At 33.9% G+C, this 16,245-nt stretch overlaps 2 protein-coding genes across 2 annotated transcripts in view; one reads left to right on the top strand and one right to left on the bottom strand.

The window, feature by feature from the left end:
* The window catches only part of LOC136837548 (uncharacterized), a 21,712-nt gene extending 15,974 nt beyond the window's left edge, over positions 1 to 5,738 (bottom strand). The window contains exon 1 of the mRNA XM_067102396.1: positions 5,488 to 5,738. Coding sequence (XP_066958497.1) covers positions 5,488 to 5,606 — 119 coding nt within the window. The 5' untranslated portion in view covers positions 5,607 to 5,738. The remainder of the gene's footprint in view (positions 1 to 5,487) is intronic.
* Positions 5,739 to 8,002: 2,264 nt separating this feature from the next.
* Positions 8,003 to 12,400, top strand: LOC136837669 (probable cytochrome P450 519E1). Its single transcript, XM_067102543.1, has 3 exons — positions 8,003 to 8,070; positions 11,143 to 11,305; positions 12,227 to 12,400. Exons 1-3 carry the CDS (start codon positions 8,003 to 8,005, stop codon positions 12,398 to 12,400), a joined length of 405 nt encoding a protein of 134 aa, XP_066958644.1.
* The last annotated feature ends 3,845 nt before the right edge of the window (positions 12,401 to 16,245 follow it).

Raw genomic sequence — 16,245 nt, 5'->3', positions numbered from 1 at the left:
TCAGTTGTTTATGATTGGATAAAGCGATTTAAGGATGGTCGGGAGGACCTCAAAGACAACCCAAGAGAGGGAAGACCATCGACTGCAAAAATGAAAGAATTGTGGCTTTGGTGCAGAATCTAGTGGATGAAGATCGTCGGATTACTATCGATATGATTGAAACTGGGATCTCCCATGGTTCCGCATTTTCAATTTTAAATGAAAATCTTGGTTTGATAAACTTTCAGCACGTTGGGTCCCAAAAGCGTTGCGCGAAGACCAACTGCATCAAAAGCTGAACTTTCTCTTGCAGTTTTAACGAAGATTGAATCAAATGAATCAGAGTTTTTTGACCGGATTGTTACTGGAGATGAAACTTGGATCCATCAATATGACCCAGAAAGTAAAACTCAATCAAAGCAATGGTTACCAAGAGGTTCAGCTGCACCAGTGAAGTTCAAAGTGGCGAGATAGGTTATGGCAACAGTGTTTTGGGACTCCAAAGGAGTGATTTTGATTGATTTCCTTGAAGGACAAAAAACAATCACCGGGAACTACTACAAAGGTGTTTTGCAAAAACTGAAGACTGCATTGGGTAAAAACGTCGAGGAAAGTTGCACCGCAGAATTTTGTTCCATCATGGTAACGCTCCAGGACATTCATCAATGGTTGCAAGAGAAGTCCTCGGAAATTTAGGTGGGAAACTCTTCCACATCCTCCTTATAGTCCTTATCTTGCTCCTTCAGATTTTTCCTGTTCCCAAAACTCAAGGAACACTTAAGAGAGTCGGTTTGAATCTTTGGATGCTGCTAGACATGCAGTTTCAACATGGTTTAATAGAAAGGCCCCAAATTTCTACAAAGAAGGGTTGCAGAGGTGGAAACAGCGCCTTGAAAAAGTGTATAGAGTTAGATGGTAGATATGTAGAAAAATGATGTTTGAATTTCCTTAAATGTATATTGAATTTTTCCTGGAACTTTTGTCATATATTACAGAACTGGATATTAAAGGATCTTTGTAGCTTAATGCTTGTATATGAATCACGGTGATGATAAAATTCAGTCATATATTATATATATATATATATATATATATATATATATATATATATATATATATATATATATATATTATATATATATATACATACATATATATATATATATACATACTGTATATATATATATATATATATATATATATATATATATATATATATATATATATATATATATATATATATATATATATATATATATATATATATATTATTCACCTCGTAGTGTGAAGATTAGGGAAGCAATACAGCAGCTTTTCTCGTGTTTGTTGTTATCTCAGTTTATGACAGTCATAAAACTTCCGTATATCCCCATTCATTGCGCTTCCACCGTGTTGATCACGTTCCCCGTTCATACATCAAAATTGACAAAAACATATCTGTACGGTTCTGTTTCTACAATGTAATTATTAAATTCTCTCTTTGCTTCCCAGTCGTATACTCGATTTCCCCGTCACAAAGCACAAAAGTGTACTATAGAGAATCTAATTTGCTCTTGGTCCTTGGTCAACAACTCAGTATCTTGCAGTCTGTCTTCGGAACGCCGACATTTAAACCTTTTTCCTTCGCGGCCACATTCAGCTGCGTAGAAAACTACGTAGCTTTTCTTTTGAATTAGACGCATGCCCAGCACGACATCTTACCTAATGTTCACAACATTCAGGTCACGCTCCTCTACATCCTTATTATAAATTCACCATACAACGGATATAAATCAGGGGACGTCGCGCAGCCCCGCCTTACCCTACGCTTTGCTTCCAGCCATTCATTATGCATTGAAATTCGTGTATAAAAATATATATATGATCCATTCATCATCTGAAAACATTAGGTCCCAAATTCTAAACACCATCTGTGAAAAGTTAAAAATTATGGTAGATTTGTTTGGAAGACTAAAAAATGACTGGGTTTTTAGCAGGTACAAGTAAATGGAAAACATATTATGGATCACGGTGATAGTTGCAATGCTCATTCTTGTAGTTTTCTACCTTTTTTTTTATGATGCATAAAGCTCATTGTTTCAGTGTTCGTTCTTTGTCCCTCCTACTCTTCCTTATGTAACATTAAATTGACTCCCACGTAAGGCCTATAGAAACTCAAGAAGCCAACTGAAAATGGTAACAAAGATTTGACCCAGTTTCAAGAATCAGTTACCGGAGACTTGTATTTTGTTCTGCTTTTTCTTACTCTTGCTGCTTGTGAGGAGGGCCTTGGCTTTAGCTTTGTTGGTTTCCATCGTTCGCAGTCATGAGGATGATCATTTCGGGAGCTTAATGTCTTGAGATGTTAAAATTCATTTTAATGGTCTTGTTGATGACTTTGGTTGTTGACAGTTGACTGGCTTTGCAGTTATCCTTGTTCTTTGTTAGTTTTGTATCTGGAATTCATTTCCTTAATGGGGTTTCTTTTTTAAGCTCCGTTTTAATGCCCGTTCTCGTAACCTCTTATTCTTCTTCACAAAAACATAATCTAATAATTTCAATCCGCATTCTGTTAGCTTTCGCGCTCTTTTCCAAGAAATACAAAGCTGCTTTTCATTGCTCATTCTTCATGAAATACTGAGTTCACTGTTTCAGTGTTTGTTCCGTTAGCACTTTAGTCTTGTTCATAAAATACTGAGTTCATTCTTTCAGTGATCGATCCCATAGTTTACCATTCTTCGTGAAACACCAAGCTCATTCTTTGTTTTAATGCTTGTTCTTGTAGCGTTCTAGTCTTCATGAAATACAATGCTCACTGTTTCAGCTCTCGTCCTTGTAGCTTTCTAGTCTTCATGAAATGCAGATTTCATTGTTTTAATGCTTGTTCTTGTAGCGTTCAGTTCTTCATGAAATACCAAGTTCATTGTTTTAATAATTGTTTTTGTAGACTGTTAGTCTTTTTTCAAGAATGGAATAATAAGCACGTTGTTTCATCGCTCGTTCTTGTAGCCTTCTATTCTTCTTCAAGAATGGAGTATCTAAGAATATTGGTTCAATGTATGTCCTTGTAGCCTTCTATTCTTCTTCATGAAATACTGAATTCACTGTTTCATTACTCATTTTTTGTACTTCAAAATATTGACAGTGATTTTTAATTACGATTCTCATTTGTAGGACTCCATCATAAAACTGTTACCAGTCCTACTTTACACAAAACTGGTCAGTGTACAATTGTAACAAAAATAAAATACTTGACACCAATAAGGAAATGACTGAAGCAACAAAACACGTGAAATATCTCGATCAGTGAGACACATCACAGCTCAGCCAAACTCTAGAAAGAAAAAAAATGTCAAAATTAAAGGAAAATATCTTTAAAGCAACTGCAATACGCCTAGCAATCACGAAGCAAAAAAAAAAAAAAAGAAACAAACACATACAGTATATACAAAACGGGAATAAAAACTGAGCTAGATGATTTATTGTTATTTACAAAACGTGTGAATCATAATAAATAACTTACTTTCTTCCCTCGTTTATTCTAACATTTAAAGCTTTCCTCATCATGTTTCGATGGTAAAATATTTATGTATGAGCAAAGCAGCAAAGGACAAGTTTGATTTGTAATCTTTGTGAGAAAGGTTAAGTATGAAAACGGCGATGTCTCGTCTTCCCGTCTTTGAGCTTATTAGCAGCCAGTGAAATGTGACTACTTATAAGTAATTTCGCATGAACTGCAATGAGCCTAAATGTCTCACGTTCCTCAGAGAAACGAAATACCTCTTCTTTTTGAACGTGAGCGACGCAGTCGATTGACCGATAGACAGATAACTATAAAAAACCAAGGGTAAAGTTCTTGTATCTCGAAACTGATTTGAAAATTAAAAAAAACTGTCGTGTCAACAATCCTTATGACCATGTCACTATCATGAGGACCTACTCGGATGCTTATCAGATTAATCGATTTAAGTACGTGACTTGATAAACCATACGTTATGTTCGATTTCAAGATGCTACAATGAGTCTTTTTTGAGGAGGTGGTAAAGGCTTAGTGAAACCATCTTCAAGTTATAGGTTGAGATTTTAGTTCTCGTCTTGATTGAGCGTAGAGATTTTCATAAACTATGGATTACTGTTATGTTATAAAAGAGCAGAATGGATTTATGATAATGTGTCATTATAGTGACGAATAACAGTTAAATCTCAGGGTAGTATGTCTGAGTGAAATCAGTGAAAGTTCTCGTTTTACGACGTAAAAAAATAAAATTAATGCCTGACTTTCGGTGCTAAAGCCAACAACCGTTATTAACTAACATTATATACTAGAGCGCAAACCATGAATTTCAGTGTTCTGTACACAAGAGCAAAATTCCATTATTTATCAAAAGAGAATAATAAAATATGTAAGTGATACAGTTTTAATATATCTTCATTTCAAAGGCCAAAGGCGCTGGTCTTATTTTTCTGCTCCGCTTAAGGCAAATGAAAATGACGAAATATGAGTGTTATAGTTTTACATAAAGAGTGGAAAAGTACTTGTAAATTCACGAAAGGACCAATATACGTTACACTGTTAGATTTTAAACAATAGCTCTCTTAGTTTAATGAAATAAACAGTGTTTACAGTCTTGCAGAAGGAACAATAATTATTAGATCGTCTTCTCATAACTAAATTATGACAGGACAATGCTTTCAACCGTGGGAATGAGAGATAAGTGTATCTTTCAGAAAGGAATAACAAATACAACTTCAGGAAAAAGTTATTACTTTTAACACTCGGAAAGAAACAACACTGAAAGGAAAAATATTCTTACGACGACATAAGAGGAGCAGTGGACTTGATGCTGTTATTATTGTGAAAGGATCAATTTGCTTATTTGAGATTACCTTCAGTTTTTCTTTAGCTGTGAATTTTTCTGTATTGAACATATTTTTCTATCTTCCTACTTTGTTTGCTCAGTGACTTATTAACCCTTCTAGTTTGTACTAATCGTATATACATGCTTACATATATATGTGTCTATATATATATATATATATATATATATATATATATATATATATATATATATATATATATATAAGAAATTCTACGAGCATAATGTAACTGTCAGAATTTTGAAAACAATAGCAAAATCGCAATTTGTGTTGATGTTTCTGAGATCTAGCAGAATTTCAGTTTTAGTCTTATTTGAACTAACATTAATATTTTCCGAACAATAACGATAATTCCCCAATCAATAAATTTTACCGGGTACCACGCCTGCTGGAAACGGTTTGACGAATGTATGAATATTTCCCACATAACATTTCAAGATGACATGAAAATTATATAGTAAAACGATCCAGCATCAATCTATCAAAATTTAGTGTATCCATTAAATTTACATATGCACTAAAATATGAACAGAAACAAAAGAATAATGCAACTCTAGTAAACGTACCCATCGAGGTTCTAAAATCAAATAATTTTCATCATAAGATGAGGAACCCATTCAAAAACAGATTAGCAACCGATTATATCCTTACCTTAAGTACCTCTTACAGAAAAGAGAAAAGCAAAATGCTTCTAAAACTCGGCGCAGCCCTGTCAAGCAAATCCCACGAAGCCCTGAGGTGTCTGAGCGCTTCGCAAAGATGGTCGTCATCAGCTTCCCAAGGCATGCTCTTGAACACCCCCGGCAGGGAAGTCGCCAGTCCCAGAAAGGCGAAGAAGGCTTCCGAAATACCTGGTCCGAAGAGGTGGCCGTTGATTGGATCCTTCTACAGCATCGCTACGGAGAGTGGCAAGTTTAATAACTTTAAGGTTACGTACTGAGATATCACAGGCATTCATTAGTTTTCTTCGGATGTAGCGAATGTGATTATATGCAGCCGACTGTTCATAAATATGTATACAGAATGTATGAATGCATGCTCATATACGTAATGGCATTTCGAGGCGCCAGTTACTAGATGCGCAATCGTTTCTCCTGTAGAGACAGTGTGTGTATGTATAAGGATGTTTGTGCGTTTGTGGAAGGATTATCTGAGATCAAAAACATATGCATGTATCTACTGTTCACACATACACGCATATACATATATATATATATATATATATATATATATATATATACATATATATATATATATATATATATATATATATATATATATATATATATATATATATATATATATATATATATATATATATATATATATATTTACAAAACATACACACATATATAAATATATATATATATATATATATATATATATATATATATATATAATATATATGTATATATACATATATGTATATAAGTTGATGAAGGAGAAGAGTTTGATGTAAGTTCGTGAATTTCGGAAAGAAGGAATCTCAAAGCATTGGTTTGATGGGATGGAATATTTACTGCGAAGGAAGGGCCTAATCATCCAGATAGCGTAAAAGCTTGTGCAAGATAAAGTTGAGCGACGCAGTATGAGTGAGGAGATGTTGGATGCTCTGATCATAAGCCTTCAATGCATATATATAAAGTGGTTAACATGAAGGTTTCCTGTTAAATAAGTTTACCCTTGATTCAGCCGGTATACAGTATTCTTGTCTTATGAGATATATTCAGTTAGGAATATTAAATTATTAGTGAACCATATATATATATATATATATATATATATATATATATATATATATATATATATATATATATATATATATATATATATATATATATATATATATATATATATATGTATATATATGTATATATATACACATATAGATAAAAAAAAAACACACACACACACACACACACACACACATATATATATATATATATATATATATATATATATATATATATATATATATATATATATATATATATATGTATACACACACACACACACACACACACACATATATATATATATATATATATATATATATATATATATATATATATATATATATATATATATATATATATATCAATCAAAGCCAATGAAAATTTGGATTCTCACAAAAGAGTATTACGAAATCAACGAAAAACATTAATAAATGCTTTTAACTGAAAACTCACCGTTCTTCCCCCCACGCCCCCCCCCTGCATACAGACTACCCTCCAGACAAGATTCATTTATACTGGGACGACTGTTTCAAGAAATACGGTCCGATTTTCCGGCTAGACACGCCCGGCCAAAAACCGACAGTTTTCATCTATCTGCCGGAACACGTGGACAAGCTCCTGAAACACACTCCAGAAAGTGAGAGAACCGTTTTCAAGATCATTTCTCTCGTGAGGAACGCCGATGAGACGGGTTCATTCGCCAAGAACGAAGCAGGGCTTCTTTTTGAGTAAGTATGATTAAGAAAAATAATAGGTTTATTCTACAATGGAGAGTTTATATATATCTTCTTTGTATGCTGAATTTTCCTACGTATATGGTTAATGATAAAGGAACGACAAATTTTTATGTAATTTTTTTCTTAAGTGCGAAAGAGGCATTAATTTTTTGGACAGTTCTAACTGGGTATTTACTTTGATTTATTCTGTCATTTAATTCCATAGTTGTCTGGCCCACGCACGCACCCATACACACCCACACACATACAGTATATATATATATATACACATATATATACATATATGCATATGTATATATGTATATGTTTATATATATACATATACACACATGCATACACACATACCCACACACACACATATATATATATACATACATACATACATACATACATACATACATACATACATACATACTGATACACACACCCATATATATACTGTATATATACATATATATATATATATGTGTATGTATACATACACACACACACACACACATATATATATATATATATATATATATATATATATATATATATATATATATATATATATATATAGAGAGAGAGAGAGAGAGAGAGAGAGAGAGAGAGAGAGAGAGAGAGAGAGTTCTGAGTTCTTTATTAAGCAACTATATTCACAGAGGTCATGAACAAGGAGGCAGGCTTCGAAAACTGACTCAAGGTCCAACAATGAAAATGAAGATTCTGAGCCAGTACCTTCACAAAATGGATTTAATCAGTCTGGAATTCCTCGACAAGTAAGTGAATGTCTCCACTCTTTCCGAGAATTTATCCGAAAGGCATATCATTTCCAAGAAATTCACTTTACCGGTGATTTAAGTATTCATTAATATTCATCGTTGTTTTGTAAATTCAAATTACTTTCGCAAGTCAAGTTAGTAGTATCTGACAAACACACTAGGTCTCAACCTGGTTCGATGGAAGGGACTTTTTCATTTTGACAGATAGAGGATAAACTAAAAGCGACATAGACTGCGTGAGAACTAAATGCTTTATGCAGTTTTTAAATTCCAAGATAACATGAAAATCACCTCAAAGTAAGTCATTAAAGGTGCTGGAAATGATTAGTTACTAAATGGGGACAAAAACGATTACCTTTTCCAGGTCAGAAAAAAGAAAACATAATCAGATTTAGAGCTTAGACGAATTTATTTCAATTTGTTTTTGAACCGGAGGGCCATGAATTCTATAAAAATCAATATCAAGAATGAGAGATAAAAAACTCTTCTGTTTACATTCATTTTCCTTAATTCTGAATATTGTGAAACTACGAGATTCGCCGTGCATTTTGTTAGGTTGCTATTTAGCAAGAACTTTTGATGAAATCTGTTGGAATCACGGCACAATTTTCACGTGACACTATGGTGCTAATTATCATTATTATTCATATAACTATGGGTCTAGTAACTTCCTTAAGATTAGGGTCCTCCGGAGATAAGCCCCTGCTTCTCTGCAAAATTTATGATGCTTTTTTATTTGGATTCGTTTTCGCGTTTTAGGTGTTCAAACGAAACTATGACAATCTTTAAATCTAGGTTAATGAAGATGCTGAAAAGCTTTCATTTGTTGATAAAAAAAAGCTAAAGTGTTTTAACTTTTCAGGATTTATGAACTGAGAGACGAGAGCAATGACCTTCCAGAAGACACACTTGATCATATTTTTCATTGGGCAATGGAAAGTAAGTATGATTTGATTGAATGACCTCCTCTTTTGTTCTTTTTGACAGCCTAAGTTGTAGTCAGTGAGGTGGTATGAGTATACAATATAATGATCATGCAAAATGCAACGACGGGGGCATAGAATCTTCAGAGAGGTTTTGTTGGTATGTGAGGGTCATTCAAAAACTTCTTGGCATCATTAAGTAAAATTTTCAACTGGGGAAGGAATGATGGGGGTAGCTCTCCAGGAGACAGAGGTGTGTGGCCCTCAAAGAACCAGGAAAGGCAGAGGTGAAAGAAAAACGAATAAAGCTATCAAAGCAAAAAATAGATATTAAGCTGAAAAGAACGCTAGAACTACTTAATGGCTACACACAAGAACAACAGTTATTTATCATCCCCACAATGTAATGATGATAAATAACTGGGTTCTTGTGTGTGGTCATTAAATGGTTCTTATGTTCTTCTCAGCTTAATATCTATTTTTTTCTTTGATAGCTTTTTCCATTTTTCTTTTACCTCTGCCTCCTCTGGCTCTTTGAGGGCCACACACCTCTGTCTCCTGGAGAGTCACACCTCACCATTCCTTCCCCAGTTGAAAATTTTACATAATACGCTTCTCCTGGATGATGCCAAGTAGTTTTTGAATGACCCTCACATACCAACAAAACCTCTCTGACGATTCTATGTCCCCGTTGTTACATTTTTCATGATCATTATATTGCATACTTATTCCACCCATCTTCTTTCTGGGTGAGGCCAAGAACTTCCTGAATAACTCTCGCACTATTGAAATAGGGGGTTAATCTATGAAGACAATTTACGCAATTCATCACCTTTCTAAAAGAGGAGATGGGAAATCAGCGAGGCTGCTGATGAGTCTGGGAAACTGATCCACCTGGATTTCGGTACTAATGGTGTACTAAATGTTATCTGATTTTGTATGATCATGAACTAACTTTTAAAGAAACTATTAAACTTAAGTTTTAAAATGGGGCATATAGTTATAAAAGGAGCAAGGATAGTTCATGAAAATGATCAAGAACAAGTTCATCAATAAATTTAGTGTTATTTCTAACAATGAACAAAGGGCAGGAAATTATAAATTATACCCTAGATCTAATTTGTCATAATGTGAAAGAAAGCTTTATTTTTTTAATAGAAAATATCCCTAGAATCTTACCAAATTCTTCCTAAAAGTATTAGTAAACCTAGATACCCAACATATGATGTCATTCTTCTAATCTTTTATTCAAGGCCTGTGTCTGGTAACCTTCAGCAGAAGAATCGGATGCTTCGAAGGTTCTGAAGAAAGTGCGCAAATTATACAGGATATCCACAACTTCCTGATTTCCGTTCGAGAAGTAGCGTTTGAATTTGGAAATCTCTGGCAATGGTTCCGAACACCAGCGTACAGGAAGTTTGAGAGAGCTCACAACAAAATTCTGGAGTAAGTGCAACGGACTTTGTTTACTGAACCGAGTCATTCCTACATAAAAATTATTTCATTTTAGAGGTTTTTATCGGCGGTAGTAAATGGACAAATGGACGAGAAATGAGGAGGACGATATTATGACGATGCTTTTTTTTTTAGATAATAAACAGCAATTTTTTTTGCTAGGAGCAAATGTATTGGTTTTTAAAAAAGCAATATCCACTGAGACAACATGAAACTGACATAAATTTATTATGTGATTTGAAAAGTTTGAAGGTGTTTTGTGGCCACTCAAAATCCTGTTAATATTATTCGTAACTCAGAAGTTATCCATGGTATATCAGTGGCAGCATTAGATATTAATCAGCCTTTGAAATCTCTTTCCAGTAACTATTTCCCACTTTTACTCAACTGATCTGTTCAGTAATCTAAAGCCTACGTTTTCCTTTTTTATATAAAATATGATCATGAGATTCACCATTCGAAAATTTTTGTTTTGCTCTGTTGAATAATGGTGCTATGTTGCTGATACATTGGTATTCAGAGCCTTTAATTTTTCTGCCATAGATAAAATCAATTATCATTTAAATAATTCGTTTTGTATCACGCAATTCTGATATAGAATGAAAGGTTATGCGAGGTCGCATGCTTTGCCGAGCACCTCTTTGGTAAAACTTCAAAAGAACATCTGCTAAAGAGTCATTCCTTTTACCAGGTACGTCAGAGAAGTCGTTGAGAATTCAAAGGTTACGCTCAAATCTAAGTTGGAAAACGACAAAGATCTCGATTTGATCGAAACGCTTCTTGCCACTCCGGGAATGAAACTGAGCGATATGTATACGTACTTGGTGGATTTCCTCGCCGCCGGTATCGACAATGTGAGTAAAATGACATAGGTTTAGATCATAATTTTTGTCACAAACGAGCAGCGAAGACAAAGCGACTGATATAAATCAGCATCTCCGAAATGGAGTTGCATATTAAAAGTAGGAGGTACCAAATAAAAGTGGGTAAAGGCGAATTTACAGGTCGTTTGTTTTTGGATAGACATATCAACAATTCTTTGCTGAATAAAGGGGCCAATAAGCCTTCACCTAAATGATCTCACTATGAAATATTAAAACATAGCATATCATTGTATAAAAGAAGACAATTCTACACTCTTCGTATCTGCACAGCTGATACGATTGTAGCAAATATAATTTTCTAATAGGCAAACCGTAAACTTATTTTTCTTCATAACTGCCCATTCCCATGCATCTTACCAGTTTTACTGTTTCGAAGCTATCAAACTTTCCATTTAACGGTGTGATTGTAAAAATATTTGGTTAAAAGTACTCTTCTAGAGTTATTAATCTTTGAAGACTTCAGCCATGTAGAAAGATCTGTACATGGCCTTATTCACTGGGCTAAAACTTCATCTCTTCTGTGGGAATGAACTTCGTTTATGCTCCCGGCGCTGTCTGCACGAAGACGGCATATCAATTTCAAGTCATAAAGTCTATAATAATTCTATAAGTTTTATGTCAGTCATAATATAGTTTTTCGTGATGTTGAATGAAGTATCTGGATAACAGATTATATTACATTTCATAAATGAGAGAGAGAGAGAGAGAGAGAGAGAGAGAGAGAGAGAGAGAGAGAGAGAGAGAGAGGGGGGGCGGCTAGGTCACGTAGTCACTAAATTGTAGAAGAAGAAACTTATGGGAATTAATTTAGTACACACCAGAGTAGCATTTAAACAGGCCGCACATAATTTTTTATAAGAAAAATGTTTTAACCTCGAAAAAATTTTCTAGACATCCTCAACAGTCGCCTTCACAATGCTGAACTTGGCCAGACATCCAGAGAAGCAAGCCAAAGTCCAAGAAGAACTGGACAGAGTCCTCGGCAAGGACGTAGATGAGCTGAAACCCCACCATTTGAGCCAGCTTTCGTACCTAAAAGGAGCCGTTAAAGAGACTCTGAGGTAAACAAACCGAAGAAAATTTAATATTTTTCATTTTCAGTCTCACGAGATAATAGGTTAATCGCTAAACTTCATCAGTTTCTGCAAAACTATAAGTAGGCTAATCTCTTGAAACAGGCTGAATCCGGTGTCTTTCGGGGTCATAAGAGAACCGGAGAGCGACATTGAGATTGGAGGGTACACGATTCCCGCTGGGGTAAGTTTGTTCTTCCATGTGTTTACTTAATTATTATCATTATATCATTATTCACTCAGAATATGAACCCTATTCATATGGAACAAGCCCACCACAGGGGACATTGACTTGAAATTCAAGAAGCTTCCAAAGAATATGGAGTTTATTAGGAAGAAGTAAGAGGAGGTCCAGGGAAACACAGCCGGAAGAGATCTCGCCTATCAAAAAAATAAATTAATTAAGATTCAATAAATTAATTAATAAATTAAAGTACAGAACCACGAATCAGTCTCTTCTCAGTTGATCATGAACATGATCTGTTACTGTGACATCTCACAGAAGAAGACATACACATGATTAAGTGTTCTATATAATGTCCGATAACACAAGATTGTCAAAGAAAGTGATTCATGGTGATAACCTCCTCGATGATTAACACTTTTAGTCTATGGGTCTAAGCTTGAACTTACTGAATTCCATTACCCTTAAATGACTATAATTTACAAATGTCTTCTTGTATACATATTACCCATGCACACACACCCACACATATATGTTTGTTTGTATATATATTATACACACACACACATACGAGTATATATATATATGTATATATTTCCCGGAAATCAGGATAAATTACTTAGTCTGTTATCTTCATTTCTCAAAAAATTATCCTCTGCACCATATATCCGCAGCACTATTTAATTTTTTACCCAACATGTTTTATCAAAAGCTTTTTATAGGTCTATGCACGTACACTAAATATAGCTTTCCCCATGTTCTCTCAGACTTCTTACAAAAAGATTTGTTTTATAACATGCGCTTGAGCCATGAACCATCTATCTCTTTTGAGTCTTCCCTTATTGTCCCTCAGCCATAACTGGAAGAATGTGTTTTGTTACTAATAAAATGTAGACAGAGAAATATATCTATAGTCATAGGACAGGTCGACAATTTTCTTGAAAAGATCATCAGCAAACGTTTACTTCCATGACGCTTTCAGTTCGCTATTTTTGTAATGACCAAACAATCTGCCATGATGGAGGAGCATTTCCCAAGACCTTCAGAATTCCTACCGGAACGCTGGCTTCGTGATCGGCCGATGGGTTCCATCAACCCCTTTGCTTCCATACCTTTTGGCATAGGACCTCGTAGTTGCATTGGCAGAAGACTTGCTGAACAGGAAATGTATACGTTACTTGCCAGGGTGAGTTTGGTAGCTAGGTTTTGATCACTTCATTATTTATCCTTGCAGAAAAATAACATTTTAATTCCAGGAAAGATATTTCAAACGATCTCTTATGAATTTCAGTGTTCATTTAACAGAAAGTAAGCCCTGAGAAAATATTTCAGAGAATGTTTTGATTAAGTGAAAACGAGATAAATTTCCACATCGAATATTCTTCTTTGTCTTCTTATCATCATTGGTTAGGAAACCACTATAGGAAAAACATATCGTTTCTGTACCTAAGACTTAGATGAATATCGAATATGAATAAAAAAAGACACTCTGCTAATTAACCATAGGTGTTGCGCAAAGTGTACTAGTAACAGTTCTAAAAAGACGAAATTTTCAGATTTTCTTTGTGGGCCGAAATGTGTGACCTTCAATATTCTTTCCTTCTGTTATGGCGACTAGCTAAACAGTTAAGCTTCATTGAAATCAAATAACTTTTGTCATTTATCAGAGATAGAATATCTCTTGATTATTCACAGATTTTCAGGATATATTCCATCTTAAATAAATGGCAACAGTTATTTGATTTCAATGAAGATAAATGATTAGCAATTTCCCACAGTAGAAGGGATGATACACTGATGGCCATATGCGTTTCGGGCCACAGAGAAAATCCGGAAAATTCGTCTTCTTACAAAATCATTTACATTCCCAGATGTTCCACAAGTACGACTTCGAGTGGCGACACGGAGAGGTTGGCACACGGATGAACTTACTCCTCCTGCCTGATAAACCGCTGAGATTCACGATAACGAAGAGACAGTGAAATTCGTCCTTGGATTATTGCCGATTTCAAAATTCTCTTCTTCTTCATCATTCGTTTTATCTTTTGCTATATTCTATCTATTTTTTTTTTTTTTATCTTTCCATGACATTACGGTCTCAGTTATCTCTCTCACTATTTTCTAAAGCAGCTGTCGCTTAGAGAAGTCAGCGGGGTAAAACTTTGATTTTTTTGTCATTAATTGCAGTACTTTTCTACGCTGTAGCGTAGTGGAGTAGCTATGAATTGCTATGAATTTTTATTATTTAAAAAGTAATAATAAAAATAGCTGTTCATCAGACATTAAGCAATGTTAATTCAAAGATAATACTGTACGCAAAACTTTACCAATGAAGGGAAACGCGCAGAAGAGCTCACTTTTACACACACACATATAAATATATATATATATATATATATATATATATATATATATATATATATATATATATATACAGTAGACATAAAAATATATATATATATATATATATATATATATATATATATATATATATATATATATATATATATATATATAAATATATAAATATATATATATATATATATATATATATATATATATATATATATATATATATATACATATACATATACATATATATAATATATATATATATATATATATATATATATATATATATATATATATATATATATATATATATATATATATATATATGTGTGTGTGTGTGTGTGTGTGTGTGGGTATATTTTTTAAGATTAGTACCTTGATATGCATTGTTTGTGTTAGCCCCGAAACTTATTGGTCTTAATCTGCCGAAAGACCTTCCACGAGGAATTGATTGAATGGTAACTGTAAATTACAGGGCCGATGAGAGCAAAAAGTGAGGATTTTTCCTTCAGTGTCTGAAAGCGCTTGAGGGGACAAGGATTATTTAAGTGACTGAGTTTACAGTTCTCTTATAGTATTGTAAACACGGTGACAGAATTCTTTTTCAACAGCATTTGTATCTTCCCAGCAAACCAGTCGAAGTGCTTATATAATATGTAATGAACGGAATGCTTTATTACTTGCTATTCGCAAATAATCGCCATATGGCATGACTAAGAAAAAATATACAAAACCTGGACATAAAACTGGATGATATTTTTTGGAATCAGTATAGGAAAAAATTGAATAGGATTACCAAATATTCTCTCTCTCTCTCTCTCTCTCTCTCTCTCTCTCTCTCTCTCTCTCTCTCTCTCTCTCTCTCGGGAAAAAATATACAAAAACTGGACATAAGACTAGGTGATATTTTTTGGAAACAATATAGGGAAAAATTGAATAGGATTACCAGATATTCTCTCCCTCTCTCTCTCTCTCTCTCTCTCTCTCTCTCTCTCTCTCTCTCTCTCTCTCTCTCTCTCTCTCTCTCTCTCGGGAAAAAATATACAAAAACTGGACATAAGACTAGGTGATATTTTTTGGAAACAATATAGGGAAAAATTGAATAGGATTACCAGATATTCTCTCCCTCTCTCTCTCTCTCTCTCTCTCTCTCTCTCTCTCTCTCTCTCTCTCTCTATCGGGAAAAAATATACAAAAACTGGACATAAAGCTGTGTGATATTTTTTGGAAACAATACAGGAAAAAATCAAATAGGATTACCAAATATTCTCTCTTTCTCTCTCTCTTTCTCTCTCGGGAAA

This window comes from Macrobrachium rosenbergii, chromosome 59 (assembly GCF_040412425.1).
Source record: "Macrobrachium rosenbergii isolate ZJJX-2024 chromosome 59, ASM4041242v1, whole genome shotgun sequence".
NCBI classification, from domain to species: domain Eukaryota; kingdom Metazoa; phylum Arthropoda; class Malacostraca; order Decapoda; family Palaemonidae; genus Macrobrachium; species Macrobrachium rosenbergii.
The sequence above is the reverse complement of the archived record's forward strand: the minus strand, read 5'-3'. Positions and strand labels throughout refer to the sequence as shown.